The sequence below is a fragment of the Dasypus novemcinctus genome, chromosome 18, assembly GCF_030445035.2.
Source record: "Dasypus novemcinctus isolate mDasNov1 chromosome 18, mDasNov1.1.hap2, whole genome shotgun sequence".
NCBI lineage: Eukaryota > Metazoa > Chordata > Mammalia > Cingulata > Dasypodidae > Dasypus > Dasypus novemcinctus.
This window is the reverse complement of record NC_080690.1, coordinates 55,766,318-55,790,795: the sequence shown is the minus strand read 5'-3', so window position 1 is coordinate 55,790,795 and position 24,478 is coordinate 55,766,318. Positions and strand designations below refer to the sequence as shown.

General features: G+C 38.3%; 2 protein-coding genes and 1 non-coding gene across 18 annotated transcripts in view; 1 reads left to right on the top strand and 2 right to left on the bottom strand.

Moving 5' to 3' along the window:
• The window catches only part of LOC101447741 (zinc finger protein 461), a 41,912-nt gene extending 26,811 nt beyond the window's left edge, over positions 1–15,101 (bottom strand). The window contains exons 1-5 of one of the 2 annotated variants that reach the window (XM_012530432.4): positions 15,011–15,091; positions 14,357–14,493; positions 13,688–13,762; positions 3,907–4,033; positions 2,515–2,610 (exon numbers count right to left, since the gene is read on the bottom strand). In XM_012530432.4, the coding sequence (XP_012385886.1) occupies positions 2,515–2,610; positions 3,907–4,033; positions 13,688–13,696 (232 nt within the window). In that variant the 5' untranslated portion in view covers positions 13,697–13,762; positions 14,357–14,493; positions 15,011–15,091. Of the gene's footprint in view, positions 1–2,514; positions 2,611–3,906; positions 4,034–13,687; positions 13,763–14,356; positions 14,494–15,010 lie in introns of both variants that reach the window. The other variant, XM_012530429.4, reaches the window with a different exon arrangement.
• On the bottom strand, positions 12,502–12,608 carry LOC111758835 (U6 spliceosomal RNA). The gene has a single exon (XR_002792988.1). It is a non-coding gene; the product is annotated as a U6 spliceosomal RNA (small nuclear RNA).
• A 72-nt stretch (positions 15,102–15,173) lies between the features above and the next one.
• The window catches only part of ZNF567 (zinc finger protein 567), an 80,601-nt gene continuing 71,296 nt past the window's right edge, over positions 15,174–24,478 (top strand). For 2 of the 15 annotated variants that reach the window (XM_071209532.1, XM_071209539.1), the window contains exon 1: positions 15,214–15,407. The gene's annotated coding sequence lies outside the window, so the exon portion shown is untranslated. Of the gene's footprint in view, positions 16,730–24,478 lie in introns of all 15 variants that reach the window. The other 13 variants (XM_071209540.1, XM_071209528.1, XM_071209535.1 and 10 more) reach the window with 11 other exon arrangements.

The following is a 24,478-nucleotide window of genomic DNA, read 5'->3' as shown; positions in this document are numbered from 1 at the left end:
ACCCAAATTGGAATACAGATTCAATGCAATCTCAATAAAAATTCCACTAGTCTTTTTTTAAAGAAATGGAAAAGCCAATTATCAAATTTATTTGGAAGGATAAGGGACCCCAAATAGTCAGAAACATCTTAAAAAGGAAGAACAAAATTGGAGGATTCACTTCTAGACTTTAAATCATATTACCTAGCTAGAGTGGTGAAAACAGCACGGTACTGGTATAAAGATACACATATACACCAATGGAACCAAATTATTCAGAAACAGACCTTGATGTCTATGGTCAACTGATTTTTGACAAGGCTGGTCAAGCTCACCCAGCTGGGGAAGAACAGTCTATTTAACAAACAGTGTTGGGAGAACTGGATATCCATACCCAAAAGAATGAAAAAGGACGCCTATCTTACTCCTTATACAAAAAGTAACTCAGAATGGATCACAGACCTAAATATAAAAGCCGTAACTATAAAAACCCCTAGAAGAAAATGTAGAGATACATCTTCAAGACCTGGTGTTATGTGATGGTTTCTTAAACCTTAATCCAAAACATGAGCCACAAAAGAAAAAATGGATAAATAGGACCTTCTCAAAATTAAACACTTTTGTGCTTCAAAGGACTTTGTTAGGAAGGTGAAAAGGCAGCCCACTCAAAGGGAGAAAATATTTGGAAACTACATATCTGATAAGAGTTTGATTTCCATGCTATTTTGAGGTCATGCAACTCAGCAATAAAAGAGGAAGCAACACTCACTATCACCACTGTCTCCACTCCTGTTCTTCCTTTAAGCCACTCTACTTGGGGCTGATCACCATCTTTAAAGCTCACCTTCATCCTATATTCACTCTTAGCTGCATGTGAGTCACTTTATCAGTCCTACTTTCTTGAAACATTTTCTTCACTCAATTTCTGGGAACCAGAATCACTCTTTTACTATGCCTTCTCCTCCTTCAGACCACTTCCAAATGTCATGGGGACCCAGGATTCAGTACTGTGTTCTGTACTCATTTTTTAGGAGCTTTGATCCAGTCCCACAGCTCAAATATACATTCATATGCTAAGAACTTCCACAATTATAGTATATACTGCCCTAAATTGTTCTATAACTTAAGCGGGCATGTTCAACTGCTTTCTAAATATCTTCACTTGATGACTAATAGGAATCTCAAACTTAACATAACCAAAATAGAATTTTAAATTTCCATTCCACTACCTACTCTATATCTATTACTATAAAAGACACCACTGTTTACCCAGATGTAACATAAAAACCTTGAGATTCTCCTACTTTTTCTATCTTTCTCTCATGGCCCAATTATAATCCATTAACACATCTTCTTAGCATTACTTTCAAATTATATATTGAATATATTTCTCAACACTTCCATCTTTTTTTTTTTTTTTAAGATTTATTTCACACACACCCCCTCCTTGTTGTTTGCACTCACTGTCTGCTCTCTGAGTCTCCTTGTTTTTTCCTTTTTTTTAGGAACTGAACCCGGGACCTCCCATGTGGGATGGAGGTGCACCCAATCATTTGAGTCACATCTGCTCCCTGCTTATTGTTTCTCTCATTGTGTTATCTTGTTGCACCAGCTCACTGCGCCAGCCCATCACATCAACTCATTGTCTTGCTGATCTTCTTTAGGAGGCACAAGGAACCAAACCCAGGACTTCCCATGTGGTAGGTGGGTGCCCAACTGCTTAAGCCATATCCACTTCGCGGCTAGCATAATCTTTGACCTCATCTCTTCCTACCTCTCCCCTTATGCAGTCTGCTCTAGCCACTATATGGCTTGATCTTCTTGCCATTTCTCAAGATATAAAGTGTAGTCCCACCTCAGAATTTCTGCAGCCGTTAGTCTCTCCGTATGTTCCCATTTTTATCTCCCAGATACTTACCTATCTTACTTTTTTTTAGATCTTTCCTCAAATATCTTACTAGAGAGGTTTTCCCTAATTAGTCTGTCTAAAATAACCCTGTTAACCCAATATCCTTCAAATATTATCTACAGTCTTACCCTGCCTTTCTTCATAGTGCTTGACATTAGAGTGTATATTTCTTTATTCCCTGTGTGTCAACTACACAAAAGTCTGAGATTATTGTGTTATATCCTTTGCCCCAACACAGTTTCTGACCCACAATAGGCACTCAGTAAATAGTATTGAATGAATGAATGAATGAATGGATTTTCATGTAATAGAGACTCAATATAACTTTAACTGCAATAGAGAAAATTGATTGAAAGAATTGGTAAAAGGATTGCCATTTGGAAGAAAGAAGAGTACCTTCTGCTTTAACATGGAAAAAAAAATCAGAGAAGTGAAACACAGGAGTACTAAGTTGGAATAAAAATGAAGCTCTTTGGTAGATTATACTGAAAAGATCTTACTTTTCTCTATAGACTTTGGGTCTTTGATGAGATAGTCCCACCAACCCTCTCATTTGCTATTGTCTCACTGACCAGTTGGCCTACTCCTTGCAACAGCTTGCTGCTGCCTGATTACTGATTACTCACCTGGGCACTGCCCTTCTGACACTTCCCTCACAACCATCCAGGGCTCCTTCCCTTGTTCCAACGAGGAAATCACATCTGGCTTAGAAATGGAAAGACCTGGTTATAAGAAAAGAAATGGAGATGAGGTGGCGAGGAAAGTACTCAAATACTGTGATTCAGAATTGATTAGAATAAAAATAAAGCATAGATCAACAGGGTGCTTGATAAGGCCTACAGAGGAAAGAAAGGAGAAGGGATGAATTACTCATATTCAGGTAAAATCAGGGTTATGAGAAATGAAGCAAATAGGTGATAAACTGTTATTCAAATTTATATACATTTTCTGCTTATTTTGCTATTAGGAAAAAAAAAGCTTCCCAAGGCATTTATTCTCAGATACATACATACATACATATATATATACACACACACACACACTTTTTTTTTTTAAGTACCAGGGGCTGGGGAATGAACCCAGGGCCTCGTATGTGGGAAGCTGGAGCTCAACTACTGAGCCACATCGGCTTCCAAGTTGATTTTTATATATATACATTTTTTTGCTTGTTGTTTGTTTCCATTCTCCTCAGGAGGCAATGGAAACTGAAACCCAGGACCTCCCATGTGGGAAGCAGGCACTCAACCACTTGAACCACATCCACTTCCCTGAGTTTAGTGTTTTTTTAAAAAATGATTTATTTCTCACCCCCCCACCTCCCCACCTCGGTTGTCTGCTCTCTGTGTCTATTTGCTGTGTCTTCTTCTTTGTCCGCTTCTGTTGTCGTCAGTGGCATGGGAATCTGTGTTTCTTTTTGTTGCGTCATCTTGTTGTATCAGCTCTCTGTGTGGGCGGCGCCATTCTTAGGCAGGCTGCACTTTCTTACGCGCTGGGTGGCTCTCCTTATGGGATGCACTCCTTGCACGTGGGGCTCCCCTACACGGGGGACACCCCTGCGTGGCACAGCACTCCTTGCGCGCATCAGCACTGCACATGGGCCAGCTCCACATGGGTCAAGGAGGCCCAGGGTTTGAACCGCGGACCTCCCATGTGGTAGACGGATGCCCTAACCACTGGGCCAAGTCCGCTTCCCCTGAGTTTAGTTTTAATCTTTGCTAGTGTACCTGAAGGTTTCATACGGTAGAAGAGAAACACAAAACAAAGCCTGGTTTCTTTGACGATGTTATGTTTCAATGTGGCAGAACTCGAATTCTTCCCCTTAATCATAAAGGAAAAATGTTAATTATAGGAAAGATGAGAGGAAGGTGTGAGGATGCGGAAAATGAAGGTGTACCTCCATCTAACTGGGCTCATTTTTATACAGAATATTTCATCTAGTTATTTGGACAGTAACCTAAAATCCATAGGGGAGAAGCAGACGCTCCAAGATACAGATTCTTAGGGGCAGATAATTTTACCCAGCGAAACCAAGTTGCTATAGTTCTCCAACATCACATCTTTGTACAAATTCCTCTGCGCAGGGTTTAGGCATTCCCATTCTTCCTGAGAGACATCTATTGCCACATCTCTGAACATCACCAACCCCTGAAACAAAAAATCACAGCACTATTTTTAAAATTATGAGAAACATTTTTTATAAAGGAAGGAGAGGTACTAAAAGAAGTCACTGCAGGAAGGAGATGGTATAGTAAGTCAAAAGACTAAGGCTGGAAGCTGGTGACCTGGGTCAAAAAGGAACTTGGTATGACTAAGGCAGAGGGCCTACAGGTTATGCTTTAATTTGATAACTGCACACATGCCCTTTATTATCTCTCTTTTTTTTAAAGGAGGTATCAGTGATTGAACCAGGACCTTGTACATGTGAAGCAGGTACTCAACTATTAAGCTGCACCTGCTCCACTGCACACACATCCCTTTGCAGGAAGGGGGAAACTTCTGTTAATCAGATGTCTAGAAATTAAGAAAATAAGTAGAGATTCCCAATTAAATTAGTTGAAAAATTTTTTTATCTTTCCAGAAAGTCTCACAAAAGTCTTGAGAAAAAGGACTTGAAGATTCTTTTTCATTATGATGACTATAATGTCAAAAGTAATTTTACTTTCCCGAAAATTCTTTAGTAAACATCTAATGCATATTATTTTTTTCAAAGATGGACACAGCAATCTGCCATCCCATATATATGCTCTTCTTCAATATAACCTTGACATGCCCACCCACATTGGTTTGGGGTCTATGTCTCCTTCCCTTGAACCTTAGTTGTATCTGTGACTTACTCAATTTAGAGATTATGGCGCAAGTGACTGTGTGACTTCCAAGGGTAGATCAAAAAATGCCCCATACTGCTGCCTTACTCTCTTGGGATGCTTGTTCTTGAAACTCAACAACCATATTCCTAGGAAGCCCAAGCAACTTAAAGAACAGCTTATCTGCAAAGAAACCCAGATCCCCAAACCAAAGCCCTGGCTGAGCTCTTAGCCAACAGCCAGCAACAAGCTGCAAACCATATAAGGGAACCATCTTGAAAGTGGATGCTCCAACTCCTGGCAGAGTCATCCCAGCTGAAACCACATGGAACAGGAATGAGTTGGCTCCACTGAGTCCTGCTTAGATTGCAGATTTAGGGGCAAAATGATGGTCTTGTAATTTTCATTTACTAAGTTTTGGGGTGATTTCTTATGCAGTAATAGTAACTATAACATCTCTTTTAAAAATTTGGTGGCCTAACATTTGATATTATAAAAAAGAGATCTCATCACTCTCTTAAACTTGTACCTCTGAGGTGCACAGAAATCTTTAGTCTTTTCCAGTTCTGAGTTTTTTGAAATTACGTCCAGAAGATCTTACCTGTGACTATCTACCATCCTTCCCTATATGCTATCCATGTTCCTAATTTAGAGAATAATATAGAATGATACTGACTCAGGTAGTGACCTGAGTCTAGCATATTCTCTTCAATCTTAAAATGGACTTTGTAAATAGGGTTCATCTAATTGTTGGCAAGACCGGTATCTTTCTATAGTCAGGTACCAATCACCTCAACCTAATCCTAAAGTCTCACAAAGCCAAAGGCCTCTCCACCCACTGAGATCACCTAACACCAATTCCTACCATATTATATCTAACTAAAAAACCCAAAATTATGGAGAAGTTCAAAATTTTCCCATGTGTAATCCAATCAACCATTCATCCCTGAGAACACCAACTCCCATGAGACACTGCAAGTGGTGACTGGATTTTGTTTTTAACTTTTATTTTGAAATAATTTCAAACTTACAGAACGGTTGCAAAAATAATACAAAACCAATATAGAGAATTCCAATATACCCCCTAACCAGATACCCAGATTAATCAACTTTTTAACATTTTGCCACATTTGTTCTATATTCTATCAATGGATCTGTTTTTTAAACAACTGATAGTAGGCAGCATATATCATGTTTCTTGAATACCTTGATACTTCCATAGGTATTTCCTAAGAACAAGGACATTCACAGCATAACCTCATGAAGTACAGTTATCAAGTTCAAGAAATTTAACCTTGATATAAAGCATAAAGTTTACATGCCATTTTTAAAAATTATCCCAGTAATGACTTTTGGGCATTTTCTCTTCCATTACTAGATCCAATCTAGGCTCATTATTGCATGTAACTGTCATTGTTTCTTTAGTCTCTTTTTTAAATTGTGGAAACATATATACAACATAAACTTTCCCATCTCAAACACTGCTAGCCATACAATTCAGAGCGATAAATCATATTCACAATGTTGAGCTACACTCACTACCACCCATTACCCAAAGTTTCCTATCACCTCCAACAGAAACCCTGTACCCACTATGTGTTAACTTCCCATTCCCCTTACCCCCTCTCACCCCTGGTAAACTGTATTCTATTCTACTTTGTTCCTATGAATTTGTAAATTCTAGTTATTTCATATAAGTGGAATCATACATTTTTCCTTTTGCGTCTGGCTTATTTCACTCAACATGATGTCTTCCTGGTTCATCCATACTATAGCATGTATCAAAACATTTCTTTTTATAGCTAAATTGTTCTCTAGCATATATACCAAATTTTGTTTTGTTTATCCTTTCATCTATTGATAGATATTTGGGTTGTGTCCACCTTTTGGCTACTGTGAACGCTGCTGCTATGATCACTGGTGTACAAATATGTTTGAGTCACTGCTTTCAATTATTTTAGGCATATACCAAGAAGTGGGACTGCCATCATATGGTAGTCAGTTTTACGTTTTGAGGAACTGCCAAACTCTTCCACAGCAGCTGCACTGTGGGGATTAGTTCCACCACCTTGGCAAGAGCATGGTTAAATGATTTATTAAAGCTCATCTGTTTTTGCTTCAGAGCAAAAATAGCTCTGTCCTTGCTTATTTCTGCACAAGCTATCTCTTCTTCATTGATGTTTGAAAATGACTTCTTGCACCTGGCCGCAAGAGAGAATGTGAGCCTAGAGACAAGGTCTCTTGTTCCAAGACAAAACATCCTTGAAAAATTTAATTTTAACCACCGTCCCTGGCCAAATGCAAAAAACATGTCATATAAGGAAGAGAAATAAACCAAATGGAGCCCTCCCTGCATATGAGTTTTGGTGCATGAGTCTTTCGTTCCCACGCACTGCACCACTTTACATTCCTAAGGTGGCAGCTGTTCTTTCTCTTACAACCTTCACACCACTGTCCTCCTTGCTACTCAGAGTTTATGTCAGACAACTGTTCCTCCTATTCTAAAATCTATTGTCTTCTTTTCATCAGATCATACTACGCATACCTCCCCTGTTTGCAGTGATTTATTAACATCCACATTTCTGTCCCTCAGGAGTTTTAGCTCCTGGCACAGTGTCATTACCTCCAATAATTTCCTATCTTAATTCTCAGTGACTTAAAATATCCACATACCTATTCCTTCTAACACCCTGGCCTCCCAGTTCCCTGAATGCCTCTACTTCAATGACCTTGTCTTCCACTCTGCTTAATTCACTTCCCATGTTACTACCCTTGATCTTGCCATTTGCAATAATTGCATCATCTCCAAAACAGTAATTTGAAGTAACCCTAGCAATAATCAATGTACATTGTTACTCCCTCCATTCATATCTCTTCTTTCCTTCTTACTCTGCTTAAATTCCAAGCTCAAGAAATCACTCACTTTCGTAATCACTGTCAACCTGAACTCCCTTGACCCTCTCATTTCATATTTGCTTAACAAAGTCTGAATCCTAGATAAATTCAACTCTCTTCCTACTTCATCACTGCATCTAAGTGATTCCCATTTATAACAATGGAGGCAGGAAGACAACAGAATAACACCTTTAACATGCAGCGAGAAAGCTGTCAACCTGTAATTCTATATTTTGCTAAAATTCTTCGAAATAAAGGAGAAATAACATTTCTTTCAGACAAACAAAAGCTGAACAAATTTGTCACCAAAAAAACCTGAGCTATAGAAATGTTAATAGGTCGAAGTGATACTAGGGAGAAATTTTGATCTATGCAAAGGAATGAAGAACACCAGGAATTGTAAATATATGGATAAATAAAAAAGACCTCTAGGGAAGCAGATTTGTCTCAACTTTTAGAGTGTCCACCTACCACATGGGAGGTCCAGGGTTCAAACCCAGGGCCTCCTAACCTGCGTGGAATGCCATGCCTTGCAGGGGTGTGCCCCATGTAGGGAAGCCCCATGCACAAGGAGTGCGACCCGTATGGAGAGCTGCCATGCGCAAAAAAAGTGCAGCCTGCCCAGGAGCGGTGCTGCACACATGGAGAGCTGACACAGCAAGATAATGCAAGAAAGAGACAAAGATTCCCTGTGCCACTTACAAGAATACAAGCGGACACAGAAGAACACACAGAGAATGGACACAGAGAACAGACTTGGGGTGGAGGAGAAAAATTAATGAAAAATAAATCTTAGAAAAAAGAAGACCTCATTTATACTTAATTTCTTGAAAAGATAATCAACTGTTTAAAGGGAGAAAAGCATGTGTAGTTTAAACTTACTTTAGCAATAAAACATATGGCTCCCTCCTATAAAATAGGACATATAGATGTTTCCAAAGAAACATCTGTTAAGTGAAAAAATGGTGAGGGCTAATAAAGAGGAGCCTCTCTGAAGTCCTAGGAAATCTAATAGTCATCTGGAAAGGATAAATATACAGAGGGTGACAGACACTGTCAATGGATAATATTGAGGTATGCTGTTATTCTGAGGCACACAAAGCCAGGAAGTCAACAGTTAACAGAGACCACCATCTAATCTTCCTGATTCACCTGAGAATTAACGAAACCTCAAGAAGAAGTTAGGGAGAATAGCAATATGTATCCAGCAAAACACGTAAGAAATAATAAATGTGGAAGAGATCAGAAAGAATACAGATATTTAGAATCTTATTTCTTCATATAATATATTAGTGCACAGAATATGAAAAATAAAGTTGAGATTAACAATGCAGGGTAATCAATATGAACTCATAAGATAAAACTTAAAAATTGACGTATATAAGATAATATAGAAAGGTATGCATTATTGAAAAGAAGCACATCTTTTCAGGGGTGAAGAGTATGAAAAAGAGGTTGAGTGATGCTATATGCCTGGGGGGTTGGGAATTAAAAAAATAACAAAAATAGCAAAGAAGCAGGATGGAGAAATAGAAAGTTTTCATCTTTTAAGCTTTTTATATTATCCATGAAGTGGTATAAAATTATTGTAAGACTACAATAAACCCTAGTAACAACCCCTAAACTAGTAAAACAAAGAGATATAGCTAATAATCATATAGTGGAAATAACTTGGAATCTTTAAAATACTAAATTAAGAGAAGGCAGGAAAATAGAAATAAAGGAAGAAAAATAGATGACAAGATAAACTATATGAATAATTATTTAAATTTAAATGGTCTAAACAATTTGGAAATGTTTTCTGAAAGAGGTCATACAGAAAATATTTTAGGCTCTGTGGGTCACATGGTCTTTATTACATATTCTTCTTTGTTTATTTATAAAGCTTAAAAAACATAGAACCATTTTTATTTCAAGGGCCATCCAAAAACAGGCTGCAAGCTGGATTTGGCTGAATGGCATCGTTTGGCAAAACATTGGTCTAAATACTTGAAGGCAGAGATTGTCAGGCTGGATAGAAAAAACAGGATGCAAAATATGCTGTTATAAGAGATATGCCTAAAATATGCCAGGTAAAATAAAAGGACAGAAAAAGATACATCATAAAACACCAATAAAAGAAAGCTGAAGTAACTATATTCATAGACAGAAGAGAGCTCGAGAATATCATCAAGGATAAGAAAGAACATTTCATAAGGATAAAGGACATAACAATCCTAAATGTGCCTGTAAATAATAAGAGAGCTTCAAAATACATAAATTTAAAAAACTGACAGAACTGGAAGGAATAGTAGGCAAATCGTTAAAGATATAGAAGAGTTGATCCACCACTACAACCAACTTGACCTAAATGACAAACACCTCCCACCCAACAACAGTATAAAATACATGTATTTTCAAGTGCACATGGAGTATTAATCAAGATAGCATGTATTTTGGGCCATAAACCAAAACTTAATAAATGTAAAAGGATTGAAACCATAAAGTAGATTCTGTGGCCACCAAATAACCAAATTAAAAATGAATCAAGAGAAAGATAATTGGGAAAAAAAACAAATATTAATATTTGGAAGTTATTCTTCTAAATAACCATGGGTCAAAGAAGAAATCAAAAGGGAAACTTAAGCTAGAAAAAGAAGAAAAAATTAAACCCAAAATATAAGGAAGGAAGGATGGATTATCAATGAAAGAGAATAAGAGCAAACTAGAGAGAAAAATCAATAAAAAGCTACTTCCTCAAACAGATCGATAAAATTGTTAAACCTCTAGGTATAATGATCATAAAGAAAGGACTTAAATTACCAATACTAGGAATTAAAGAGGGGCTATCACAATAGATCTGACAGGCATTTTAAAAAAGGGAATATTATGAAGAATTTTATGCCAATGAATTTGACATCTAAGGTGAAATAAACAAATTCCTTGAAGGATACAAATTACCTAAACTGATTTAAGAAATTAAAAAACCTGAAGAGCCCTATATCTACCAAAGAAATTAAATTGGTAATTAAAATCTCTCCACAAAGAAAACACCAGACTCAGATAGTGTACTAATTTTCTATTTCTGCTACAACACATTACCATAAGTGCAGTGGCTTAAAACAACACAAATTTATTATTTTACAGTTCTGTAGGTTAGAAGTCCAATACAGATTTCATTAGGCTAAAATTAAGGTGTTGACAGGACTGCATTTTTTTCTGGAGGCTCTAGAGTGCTGTGACCACAAAGCTGAATAGGTTCCAGAGGAGGGAGGGGTGTGAGGCTGAAGAAATGACAGACACAAAATAGCGGGGGCCTGGTGGACTGTGAGGAGCTTGTAGCTACCTCAGGTACTTGGCTTGATCACACATTTTATTTTATATCATAAGTAGAGACAGCACATTCAGTGGTTCTCATGGGAAGTTTGAGTTTCTAGGTCACTACAAATATAAAAGTTACTCTTCTATTTCATTAGCCCTCAGATAACACAATTTCCTTATCCATACTCAGCATATTTTGTTGAGCACATACCTTGCCCAGTGGGCACTTTCTTCTTTATTTATATTCTTCCTGTGAACCATGGAGCCTGCTTTGCAGGCTTCCAGGGACTCTGCTTTGCAGGGTTCCCCACACTAGAGGAAAAGCTTTTCCTGGCCTTTTCCAGTTCTAAAGGCCATTCACAATCTTGGCTCATGGCCCCCTTCCTCCATCTTCAAAGCCAGTAATATTGCATCTCTCTGACCATTCTTCCATACTCACATCTCCCTCTGACTCTAACTCTTCTGTTTCCCTCTTCTACTTTTAAAAACTTTAATTGTTCAGGGCATACCCGATAATCCAGCATAGTCTCCCATCTCAAGGTCCTTAATTTAATTATATTTACAACGTGCTTTGTGCCATGGAAGGTAACATTTTGACAGTCCAAGAATTAGGTTGTGGGCATCTTTGGGGGACTATTATTCTGTCCATCACAGATACCTTCAGAGGTGAATTCTACCAGACATTGAAGGAAGAAAATAATATTAATTTGACACAAAAATCTTCCAGAAAATACAAGAGGTACATTTTGTCTTAATTTTTGGAGCACTGATACCAAAAATTAAGGTAAAATAAAGACATTTTCACATAAATGAAAGCTGAGAGAACTTGTAATCAAGAGACCCATCTACAGGAAATGCTAAAAGGAAATCTTCAGGCTAAAGGGAAATGATACCAGGAAGAAATTCACATATTTGAGAAGGAAGGAAGAACAACTGAGAATAGTATACATGTGGGTTTTAAAAAATTATATTGCCAAAGAATCAAACACAGTTGTTACTCAAGATTCTCTTTAATTTCTTGTTTTTGTGGGTTTTCCCTTTCTTATTTCGCATATTTGTGCTCTCTCCCTTTTTTTCCTGTGTCAAGGCTTTAGTGATCATTTTATTGATCTTTTTAAAAGAACCAGCTTATTTATTAGTTGTAATTTTTTCCTGTTCTAACAGATAGTTTCTTTAATCTATTTTTAAAGTTATTTTTTACATATAATTTCTTATCTTTGTGTTTAACTAAATGCCATGGATTCCAATATGTAGTACTATCTTTGATTACTAGATATTCTGTACTTTTCGATTAATTTCCTCTTTGACCCAGGAGTTACTGAGACAAACTTTATAAACTGTCAGTTGAAAGAGCTTTATTTTTCTCATCTTTTATTAAAGTCTAGTTGTATTTTACTGTGCTCAGTGAACGTTTATCATTCCTACTTCTTGGACTTAACTGTGGCCTAATGTTTTGTCATTCTTTCTAAATGTTCTACGGGCACTTGAAAAAGCATATTCAATATCATCAGGATACAGAATTTAAAACACTTATCAATAAGGTAGATCTGATGGGTTATGTAATTTAGTACTTCCATATTCTTACTATATATTTTTTTCAGTGAGAAGGTGATTAAAAGTATGGAATGCTTCACAAATTTGCATGTCATCCTTGCACAGGGGCCATGCTAATTTTCTTTGTATTGTTTCAATTTTAGCATATGTGCTGCCGAACTGAGCACTCCTTACTAAATTTTGTCCATTCATCCTGACATGGACTGAGAGAGGTGAATAAATGTTATTTACTGCTGACGAGTGTTTACTTCTTCTTGTATCTGCTCTAAATTTTGCTTTAGGTAAATTGCTACTGTAATATTTGATACAGAAATATTAATAACTATTATATCTTCATTGTGAAATGTATACTTTAGAAATACATAGTGCCCTTCTTTGTTATACTTAATGCTATGACAGGGCTCAAATTTTACATGGTCTGTTTTCTTTTAGTTTCTCTTTGCCAAATATAATTTGCCAAATATAATCTGCCCATCCTTTTATTTGTAAACTTTCTGAATCACTTTAAGTGTCTGATGTATAGAGCAGAGAGCTGGGTTTTTCTTTGACACTGAATATGAAAGTCTTTTTGTTTTAATAGGTTAGTTAAAGCACCTATGCTTTTTTGATAAGACATATATTTCGTCTTTGGTCTTATTTTATCACATAATTTTTTTTTAATTTTTTTATTGACTTTGTAATAATATTACATTAAAAATATATATGTGAGGTCCCATTCAACCATAATTATTTTTTGTTAATTCTTTTTCCTTTATATGTATTAAGTCTTGCACTATATAATTTAGTTACTTATTTTCTAATTCTCCCACTATAAATTAAGTTCACCAAGGAAGATTTTGTTCATGTGACTTTCTTTTCACTGATCGATTTCTAGTTATCTAGAAATTCCCTGTCACATAGTAGATACTTGATAATATTTGTTAAATCACCTCATCAAACCAAAGTTCTCATAAGAGAAACATTAATATTTCCCTTAAAAGAATGTTTTTTCTCTTCTCTTCACATCCCTGGTAGAAGACTGAACATATGGGCGATGAGGAATTATTTAGTGAATGAGTATATGAACATTGTTTGGAAAGAGCAAAAAGGGAAGGCCTGGACTTTTGGCACTTATTCACTAGTAAATTATTATATAATTCTTGAGTTGGTAAGAATGCAAAAAACAATGAAAAATGCCAACATTCCTATGACCTATAGGGCGAAAAAAAGGACTATTTCAATTAGGAGCAAGAAAACACAAACTTACATGGGCCATGACTTTTTTTTTTTAGTCCTCTTCTGGCTTCCACTTTAGAAGAAACTCAGTCCAAAGAAGGTGTTGCTAGGTGAGAGAGGGGTAAGAAAAGACATGGGACAATCTTGCCTCTAATCTTCCCAAATACTAAATTAGAATGACTTTTTCTTCTGGCTTCCTATCTCCTACACCCACTCCCCATGAAAACATACATAAACGATTAAAGAGAATTTGGACAAACGCCACCTTACTAGAATTAATAGGTTAATCAAATAGTATAGCTTTAGTATGCTGCACATGACACTGGCAGCCTGAAAGTTTGATGGACTTGGGACCCAGCAGTTTTGAAACATGTAAATGGAGTTAAAAAATTTATTTTCCAGGTACAACACCCATTTAAAATTGTTCTTCATCTTGTACACTTGACAGATGATACAATTTTAACATGGGAGTGATAACGGGTCAAAATTTACAAAATGAAGTACTGTTTTAGTGTGGGAGTTGTCATGATGCTGTGTTTAAGTGAAGTATGGGATCCTGAGTGTCCGTTGAAATGGATTTGTTCAGCCATTTACATTAATGAACATTCAAATGCACCAGGTATCATTTCAGGTGACTTAACATGAATGAATAAAAGTCAAAGCTATTGGATTATTAAAAAAAAAAAAAATGCCGCCTTACTCAACAGGGGAACCCCTCGTAGCAGGATGGATTCAAGAAAGACAGGGCTCAGGCTCCTCAGCAGGAGGGATTTAGGCCAGATCAGTGCCCCAGTCCTATGATGAAATGGATCCCAGTCAGAACTGTCCTGACTGTCACTGAATTAAGAGAAAACATAAAAAGGCAGTAGGAGAAAAAAAGATCATGAAAATAGAAAACAAATCCAAAAGACCCAATGCATGTGTAACCAGAATTTCACAAACAGAGGCTAAAACAACACAGATGGAAGAGAAGCTTTGTATTGTGTGTGACTCTAAAACTGACCACTCTCGAGTGTATCCCTAGCTGTCTCTGTGCGCCTGAGTGTAACGGTTTTTCAAAATGCGATTTTCTTTTACGTAATTCTAAATGGGACCTACACAAATAGTCACCCACAGTCATGGTCACAATTACAAACAAACTTCATTCACACAAATGATTATGCACACCATCACAAATGCACAATCACGCACCCACTTCGCTGTCAAAACAATCGACAACACACACAGTCTGGAGACAAACCCGTCTCGTGGCGCAAACTCATCACACAACCCAACCCTTGGGACGCTCCCGCAGTTTGAGGCCTGACACTCGGACACTCCTGCTCCCTGGCCCTGGGAGATCAGCATTCCTTACCATCAACCTCCTCGGGGAGAGCTCGAGTCCAAGTTCCGAGCTGGCTTCCACACGAGGACGCACGCAGCTCCCGCGTCAGACTATTCCACCAATGCCCCTACCGGAAGCTGCCTTGGCAGCTATGTCTTCTGGGAAAAGTAGTCCGAGAGGAAAGAACTGCGGAGTTCAACGCGCGATGCTGAGCAATGCACCTGCGCAGTTTCACTCAGGCCCGTAGTGACGTCATAACCTCCTCGGATTCTTTCCACCTCTTTGCGTCTGGATTTGAGGATCTCGAATTCCTCTAAGGGCAGATCTCGGGCCTGACACAGGGACTGTCCCTGCTCCCTCAACGTGGCCTGTGAGGTTGTGGTGTGAGGTGTGTTTTGTGTGAATCCGCATGTGCGCGTATCCGAGGGTAAGTCGCCTAGAGAGGGAGAGGGGTGGATATGACATCGATTGTGTGGGTGTGTGAGGAGGTTTGTATGTAAAAGTTTTGAGATCCTCATGTCTGTGCACATACCCGCATAGCTTCGCGCCTTGGGCTCGTCTATGCGCGCAGTAATTGTGAGTTATTAATAATGTGAGGCGTTACACTTGTGGGAAGCTGTTTGAGATAACGTGACAGCACATTTCCGAGGAGGGCGCGATTGCATTTGACGTTATTTGTGACGTGCACGTGCTACGTGAGGCAATTTGTGCAGGGTACACGTGTGACTAGCGGGCAGGCGGGTTTCGTGGTCCCTGTGGCGTGTGTCTGCAAGTCAGTTGGTTGGGAGAAAGAAGAGGAGGAAGCTTGACTGCTGGGTCCAGAAGGGACTCAGCTGGGTGAACCGCTGATCCCTGAGGTAGGGCGAGCTTGTCCAGAGCCTCTGCGGTGTGGACGGAAGCGATATGAGATGACGTTGTCTAATTGTGAAAGACCAGGGGATTGACTGAGAACAATGGAAACTAGTACGATTACCCGCCAGAAAGGACAAATCTAGGATAAAGAATTTTTTACCTTGAAGAAGTGCCGGAAACAATGCGATATGAGGAAATGCTGTATTTGCGAGAATTGACGTTTTCTGTGTTTCAGTTCTTGTCATGAGTGTGAGATGGTTTACATTTAAAACTGTCGCTGGGGAGAGGAACTTGAATGATATGTGGAAATGGTTTGTGACTGTACCCGAGTGTGTGGATGAATTGTGTGATGGTGATAGAACAGGTATATACTGTTGTGGAATGGACGTTGATATGTATGTTTTAACTGAGTATGAATCCGTGAGAGACAATGTGCTTATAGAGATTTGGCATTAATAAATGTGTTTCTGGGTGTGTTTGGGTGTGGTTTACGTGAGATGAGGAGGGACTATTGTATTAGACAGTCAAAGGTGTGCTGATGCAAAGTACCAGAAATCGGTTGGCTTTTATAAAGGGTATTTACTTGGGGTAGAAGCTTACAATCACAAGGCCATAAAGAGTAAGTTACTTCGCTCACCAAAGTCTGATGCCACGCGTTGAAGCAAGATAGCAGGTGACATCTGCAAGGGTTCAGCTTTCCTCTTACCTCTTAAAGTTCCATGGTCCAGCTTCTAATCTCAGCTGTAAGGCTTGTCTCTCTTCCCAGGGCAGCTGCTCTGCTCTTTTCACAAGGTCAGCTGTGAACTATCAGGCAAATGGCTCAATTCACCCCAGGGCTCCAGTGTCAAAACCAAGTTCTCTCTGCTGTATCTTTCTTTGTACATCTACTTCTCCTGGGTAAGTGTCTGTTTTATTGTCCTACCAAGGGGGCGGAGACTCAACCCTGCATACCTTAATGACATAAAAGCCCTAATCTTAACAATTTAATCAAAGGAATCGCAGCTGAATCTAAAACCGTGAAAGGGTAGCAAGCCTAGAGGACCAGACCGGTTTACAAACATAATTATATTTTCTGAATTCATAAACAATATCAAACTGCTACATCTCCTTTGTTCCCCCACCTTTATTTTGTACTTGTTACCACTTATATCATTGTACATTGTATATCCAAAAACCTATCATTACTTTTCATGCATTTGCATTTTAGCACCTGTAGGAAGTAAGAAGTGGACTTACATACCAAATAATACAGTACAATAATACTGACATTTATACTTAATCAAGTGGTTACCTTGCCATGGGTCTTTTTTTTAAAAAAAAATTTATTTATTTTTATTTCTCTCCCCTTCCCCTCCCCCCCAATTGTCTGCTTTCTGTGTCCCTTCACTGTGTATTCTTCTGTGTCCACTTGGATTCTTGTCAGCAGCACCAGGATCTGTGTCTCTTTGTTGTGTCATCTTGCTGCATCAGCTCTCCATGTGTGCAGCTCCACTCCTGGGCAGGCTGCACTTTTATCATGTGGGGTGGCCCTCCTCATGGGTCACACTCCTTGTGCATGGGTTCCCCTACGCAGGGGACACCCCTGTATGGCACGGCACTTCTTGCGCACACCAGCACTGCTTGTGGGCCAGCTTCACCACACAGGTCAGGAGGCCCTGGGTTTGAAACTTGGACATCCCATGTGGTAGGCAGATGCCCTATCCATTGAGCCAAATCCACTTCCCAGTCTTTATTTCTGTATCCTGCTTTGAACCACTGTCTAGAGTCCTTTCATTTCAGTCTATAGAACTCCCTATAGCATTGCTTGTAGGACAGTTCTAGTGGATGTACTCCCTCAGTTTTTATCTGAAAATATCTTAATCTCTCCCTCATTTTTGAAAGAGTCTCACTGGATATAAAATTTTTGACTGGCAGTTGTTTTCCTTCAGCCCTTTAAGTTTTCTAACCCACTGCCTTCTTGCCTCCATGGTTTCTGATGAGAAACTGGCACTCAATTTTATTAGGACTCCCTTGCATATAACATGGTGCTTTTCTCTGCAGGTTTTCAGAACACTCTCTTGTCCTTTGCATTTGAGAATGTAATCAGTATATGACAGTATATTTTTTTTCATGTTTATTTTGTTTGGTGTTCTCTGAGCTTTTTGGATATGCCCATTCATGTCTTTTGCTAAGTTTGGAAAGGAAGTTCTCTGTCATTATTTCTTTGAGCATTCCTTCTATCCCTTTCTCTGTTCTCCTTTTGGGACTCCAATAATGCATATTGGTGCACTTGATGATGTCCTATAGCTGTCTTAGGCTATTTTTGCTTTTAATAGTTCATTTTTCTTTTTCCTGTCCAGCCTGACTCATTTCAAGTGTCTTGTCTTCAAATTCATTGATTCTTTCTTCTGCCAGCTCCATTCTGCTCTTGAAACCCTCTTGGGCATTTTTAATTTTAGTTATTGTGGTCTTCAACTCTAGTAGTTCTGTTTGGTTCAATTTTAAATTTCTATCTCTTTAATTAGACTTTCGTATTGTTCATTCATTGTTTTCTTGATATTCTGTAGTTCTTTCTCTGTACTTTGCATTATCTCCTTTAGCATTTTAAAGATCTTTTTGAAAAGGCTTTGTTTAGTCTGTCCACATTCTCATCTTTTTTCTTGGTGTTTTCTGTATTTTTATACTTCTCCTTTGGATGGGACATCATTTCCTGTTTCTTTGTCTTGTATTCTTTTGTTGCATTCTATACAATATTGTAAAATGTTAACTCTGGGATTTACTCCCTGGGATGTCTGTTTCCTGGTTTTATAACCAACTGATGATAAAACAGATTTTCTTATGCTTCAACCCCCCTATCAGGAAGGTCTGTGCATAGTGAATGGACTGTGCAGGGTTTTCCCTGACTTATGGGGATCTGTCTTGTCCTGGGATTTTCCTTGTTAGTTGTTTTGGAGTTCCCCTATTTACATGAGTTTTTTTGGGCCAATCCTCCCTCTGCTGGATATTTGAAGCTGGCAGTCCTTTGTTCCAGACTATCGGCCTCTATAGTTTTGTATACTTCTTTTGTTGTCTGATACCGCTTTTGCCTGGAAGGGAAATTCTGGGAGAGGGTCACCCCAGGGAGAACTTTCCAAGTCAGTCTTTCCCAGCTAAAACAGGGACACAAACCCACAAAGCAGGCGCAGACTGGATCCAAAGTGCCCTGGGGAGGGGTTCAGGAAGAGTGCTAAAAACTTCTCCAATGGCTCCCCAAAGCTGAGCTTTCCTGGCATGCCCAGAAAATGTAGCCCTTAAGCTAACTTTCCCCCACAGCCCTGAGGAAGCCCTGCATCTTTCAGTCACCACTGCCTCTACCCAGGGAGGGCTGGACCAATGGCTGCCACTACCTTTGTCCAGGGTGGGCTTGAAACAATGGCTTCTGCTGCCTTTGTCCAGAGCAGATTGAAACAATAGCTGCCCTCAGAGGTGGGACCCAGTGATCCAAATTCACTAATCACAAGCTGCGATCAGGGATTGGCCATGCACACCTGTGTTCTTGGGGAAGAGGATTTTTATGTCCTTTTCTGTCAGCAGCAGCTAGCCAAGGACTGGACCAAGGCAGCCTGATGCAAGAGTGGAGGATTGCTGCTGGTAGTTGCTGTGAGGAGAGAACAATTTACAGTTCTTTTTCATAATTTATCAGCATCTTCCTCCTGTACTTCCCTGGATGCTGTACAGTGTTCTTCTGGCCTCTGTAGTTTCAAAATTCTTGTTTCAGACAGTTCCTATTTAATAGTTGTTTTGGTGGAAGTTCTGAGTCCTAGAGATCCCTACTCTGATTCTTCCCTGGAAACCAGCACTGGTAATATTTCTTGATATGAATACTGATTAGGGGGAGAGTTAAGTTTGTGAACATTCATCAAGCAATAGGCTTAAGATTTATATACTTTTCCATATATATGTTACACACAATAAATTTTTTTAATAGGCAAGTAAAAATCCTGATTTTGCCTACTTGCAACTCCTGAGATTGGGCTTCCTGGGATTACTAGAAATTTCTATGATGAATGAACCATGGTGACTTTAGGAACATGCACAGGGTTGCAGGGATAGATGGAGCTGCCTGAGAGTAGAATAAAACCATGAAACTACATGACATCAAAGGAGGTTTTCTATGGTACATCCTTTAATTTGGGGGTTATATTTCTGTTGCATTCTCAATGTTTCAATGTTCCATAGGAAAATCCAGGAGGTAGGAAATATGATTAAGGAATAACCCTCAGTTCTCCAAAAAGGCAGTTAGGTTCCTTGTGGTGTGATCCCTATGCACAGAAGTCCACAACTCATAAATACAATTTCTAGCAAGCACATTGAGCATTGATGACTACCTCTATCGTCAAGTACTACTTCATATTAGTAGTTTATGGGATCCATTGGGCAGTGGGAGTATTAGCTCAGCCACATATGAAACCCGATTAAACTATCCTGGAATCATAGAGAATGGGGCAGGAAGAGGCATTTAGTAGTGACCAGAATTAGCCTTGGGTGTACTTGTATTCGTTAGGGTTCTCTAAGGAAACTGAATCAACAGGAGATATCTGTAAATAATATGAGATTTTATAAAATTCCCTCACATGACTGTGAGGACACACAAGCCAGATTCCATAGGCAGGTTGCAAACCAGGGGCTCCGGTGAAAAAGTCCAATAAAGGTCCTTCATGAATTCCTGGGAGATGTTGGCTGTCCAAAGACAAGCTGGGAAATTGTCTCTGAATGCTGAAATCACTTCCTCTTTTAAGGTATTCAACTGGTTGGATAAAATGTCACTCATTGTTGATGGCAGTCTCCCTGGTTGATTGTAGATGTTATCAGCCATCTATGCAGTAAACTCACTGATAACTGAAGTCCATAAATGTCCTTGTATTAGAATTAGCCCAGTGCTTGCTTGACCAAACAACTACGCACAATTACCTGGCTGAGTTGACACAGCCTAACAAATCAATTTTATTGATACATATTAATAAAGCATAAATCCATCCAAAGTATACAATCAGTGGTATTTGGTATAATCACAAATCTGTCCATTCATTTCTTCAATCATTATTAGAGCATTTTCATTATTCTAATAAGAGAAATAATAAAAAGCAAAAAAACTTCATCACCTCTCAATCTTCTATGCTTTCCCTGCTGTACATAGCTGCTATTCTGTTTCCATCTCTCTAGTTTGTGTTTATATTTTGTAAAAACAGTCATATATGCAATATTATCCATATTTATATTTCACATGCAGTTTCACTACATAACATAGTCCCATGTTACATTTTTAAGCTTTCCTTCTAGTAATTTGCATGTCCTTAGACGTTCCCTTTCCACCTGTTATACCCTAATAGCTCTGCTAGTCAACAAACATCATGATGTGCTTTCACCATTCCCATTCATTTCCAAAGATTTTCAAACAAACTTTTGACCAATTCTCAGCTTTCCATTCTCTATGCTCATTCTATTTTCTGGTGTCCTATATTTTAATTATTAAGTCTATAAGTTTACACAATCTATTTAGTTCATAGTAGTGCAATCATACAGTATTTATCCTTTAGGTTCATCCATGTTACCATATGCTCCATGATCTTCATTTCTTCTTACTGCTGCATAATGTTCCATCATGTGTCTTCACTACAGTTTGTTTAGCCGTTCATCAGATGATGGACACCTGTGTTGTTTCTATCTTTTGGAAATTCTGAATAACATTGTGTGGTAGTTTGATATTATTTATGAGTTACAAAAAAGATAATTGATTGTAAACTGGTCTTTTCCTCTGGGCGTGACACCCTTTGATTGTATTGAATTCGGAGGTTTCACTTTACTTGATTAAATTAAGATTAGGGCTTTGATTTGGCCATGTCAGTAGGATGTTGAGTCCCTGCTCCCTTGGTGGGTGGATACTTACACAGACAATGACACAGCAGAGGAGAGAGCTTAGTGTTGATGCTGGAGCCCCGGGGAGAGAGCTGAGCTGATCACTTAAGAGTTTACAGCTGGCCTTAGGGAGAGAGCAGAGCAGGTGAGCCCATAAAGAGAGTAGCCCCAGAAAAAGAGATGAGCCTTATGCCAGCCAAGAGCTGAGAGCCAAAGAAGCTGGGACCATGGAGCCTTAAGAGGAAGGCTGAACCCTCACAGAGACCAGCAGCCATCTTGCTCCAACACGTGGCAACAGACTTTGGTGAGGGAAGTAACTTACTCTTTATTGCCTTGTCTTCTACCCCAAATAAATACCCTTATAAAAGCCATCAGATTTCTGGTACTTTGAGTCAGCACCCCTTTGGCTGACTAATACATGCTGCTATGAGCATCGGTGTGCAGATGTATGTTCATGTCACTGCTCTTAGTTCTTCTGGGTATATACCTAGTAGTGATATTGCAGGGTCACATGGCAAGTATATATTCAACTTCTTTAGGAACTGCCAGTCTTCCACAGTGGCTGTACCATTCTACATTCCCACCAGCTGAATAACTATTCCTCTCTCTCCACACCCTTCCAACATTTACAGTTTTCCAAATTTTTAATAATAATGGCCATTCTAATAGGTGTGAAATAATATCTCATTGTAGCTTTGATTTGCATTTCCCTAATTGCTAGTAATGTTAGACATTTTTTCATGTGTTTTTTTTTTTTTTTTTTTTGCCATTTATACTTCTTTGGACAACTGTCTATTCAAGTCTTTTGCCCATTTTTTAATCAGGTTGTCTTATTGTTGAGTTGTAGCATCTCTTTATATGTCATGGATATTAAGCCCTTATCAGATATGTGATTGCCAAATATTTTCTCCCTTTGAGTCAGCTGCCTTTTCACCTTTTTGACAAAGTCCTGTGAGGTATAAAAATATTTAATTTTGAGGAAGTCCCATTTATCTATTTTTTTGTTGTTGCTTGTGCTTTGAGTGTAAGGTTTAAGAAACTACTACCTACTGCCTGCTATAAGATATTGAAGATGTTTTCCTTCATTTCTTCTAGGAGTTTTATGGTTGTTGCTTTTATATTTAGGTCCTTGATCCAATTTAAGTTAATTTTTGTATAATATGTGAAATAGGGTGTCCTCTTTCTTTTAGATGTAGATACCCAGTTCCCCCAGCACCATTTGTTAAATAGACTGTTCTGGCCCAGCTAGGAGGGCTTGGCAGCCTTGTCAAATATCACCTGACCATTGATGTGAGGGTCTGTTTTTCAGTTCTCCATGTGGTTCCATTGCTCAATCTGTCTGTCTTCATGCCAATACCATGCTGGTTTTTTAAAATACTATAGCTAAGTAATGCTTTAAAGTCAGGAAGTGAGAGTCCTCCAACTTCATTCTTGTTTTTAAAGACATTTTTGCTTGTAATTAGTATCACTAACATATGGGTGTGATGGCGGTCTGTTTACTTGTCTTTTTCTTTTTTTGGAGTAATGAAAATTCTCATATTGACTGAAGTGATGAATGCATAGTTCTGTGACTATACTATATGTTGTTGATTGTATACTTTACTTAAATTGTATGTTTTATGGACAAAAACAAATAATAATGTAGGTTGGAGAAAAAATAAACCAAATGTAAGATATGGACCCAAAAATAAAAGACATTTTTGGCTATTTGGGGCCTCTTACCTTTCCAAATAAATTTGATAATTGGCTTTTCCTTTTCTGCAAAAAAGGATGTTGGGATTTTTACTGGGATTGCATTGAATCTGTAAATCAGTTTGGGTAGAACAGATATCTTAACAATATTTAGTCTTCTAGTCCATGAACACGGAAAGTCCTTCCAATTATTTAAGTCTTCTTCAGTTTCTTTTGGTAATGTTTCATAGTTTTCTGAATACAGGTCCAAGGTCCTTTATGACCTTGGTTAAGTTTATTCCTAAATATGTGATTCTTTTAGTCACTATTATAAACGAATTTTTTTCCTGATTTCCTCCTCAGATGCTCATCAGTAGTGTAAAGAAACACTATTGATTTTTGCTTATTAATCTTCTATCCTACCACATTACTGAAATTGTCTATTAGTCCTAGTGACTTTGTTGTGGATTCTCAAAATTTTCTAGATATAGGATCACATCATCAGTGAATAGTGAAAGTTTTACTTCTTTCTTTTCCATTTGTGTGTCTTTTATTTCTTTATCTAGCCTAATTGCTCAAGCTAGAACCTCTAGCATAGTACTGAATAACAGTTATGACAGTGGGCATCCTTGTCTTGTTCCTGATCTCAGTGTGAAGGCTTTCAGTCTTTCACCATTCAATTCAATGCTAGCTGTAGATTTTTCATATATGCACTTTACCATATTGAGAAAGTTTCCTTCTATTCCTATGTTTTGGAGTGTTTTATCAAGAATGATGCACTATTTTGTCAAATGCCTTTTCTGCATCAATTGAGAGGATCTTGCGATTTTTCTTCAATTTATTAATGTGATTTATTATACTAATTGATTTTCTTGAGTTGAAAAACCATTGCATAATTAGGATAAACCCATTTGATTGTGGTGTATAATTCTTTTAATGAGTTTTGGATGCGGTTTGCAAGTATTTTGTTGAGGATTTCTGCATCCATATTCATTAGCGATATTGGTCTATAATAGGGGTTTTTGTTTCACAGACCTCTTTGCCAGTCAGGTAAAAACCACTGACCCCTTACTAAGTCCACACTATATGTATTATTTAATA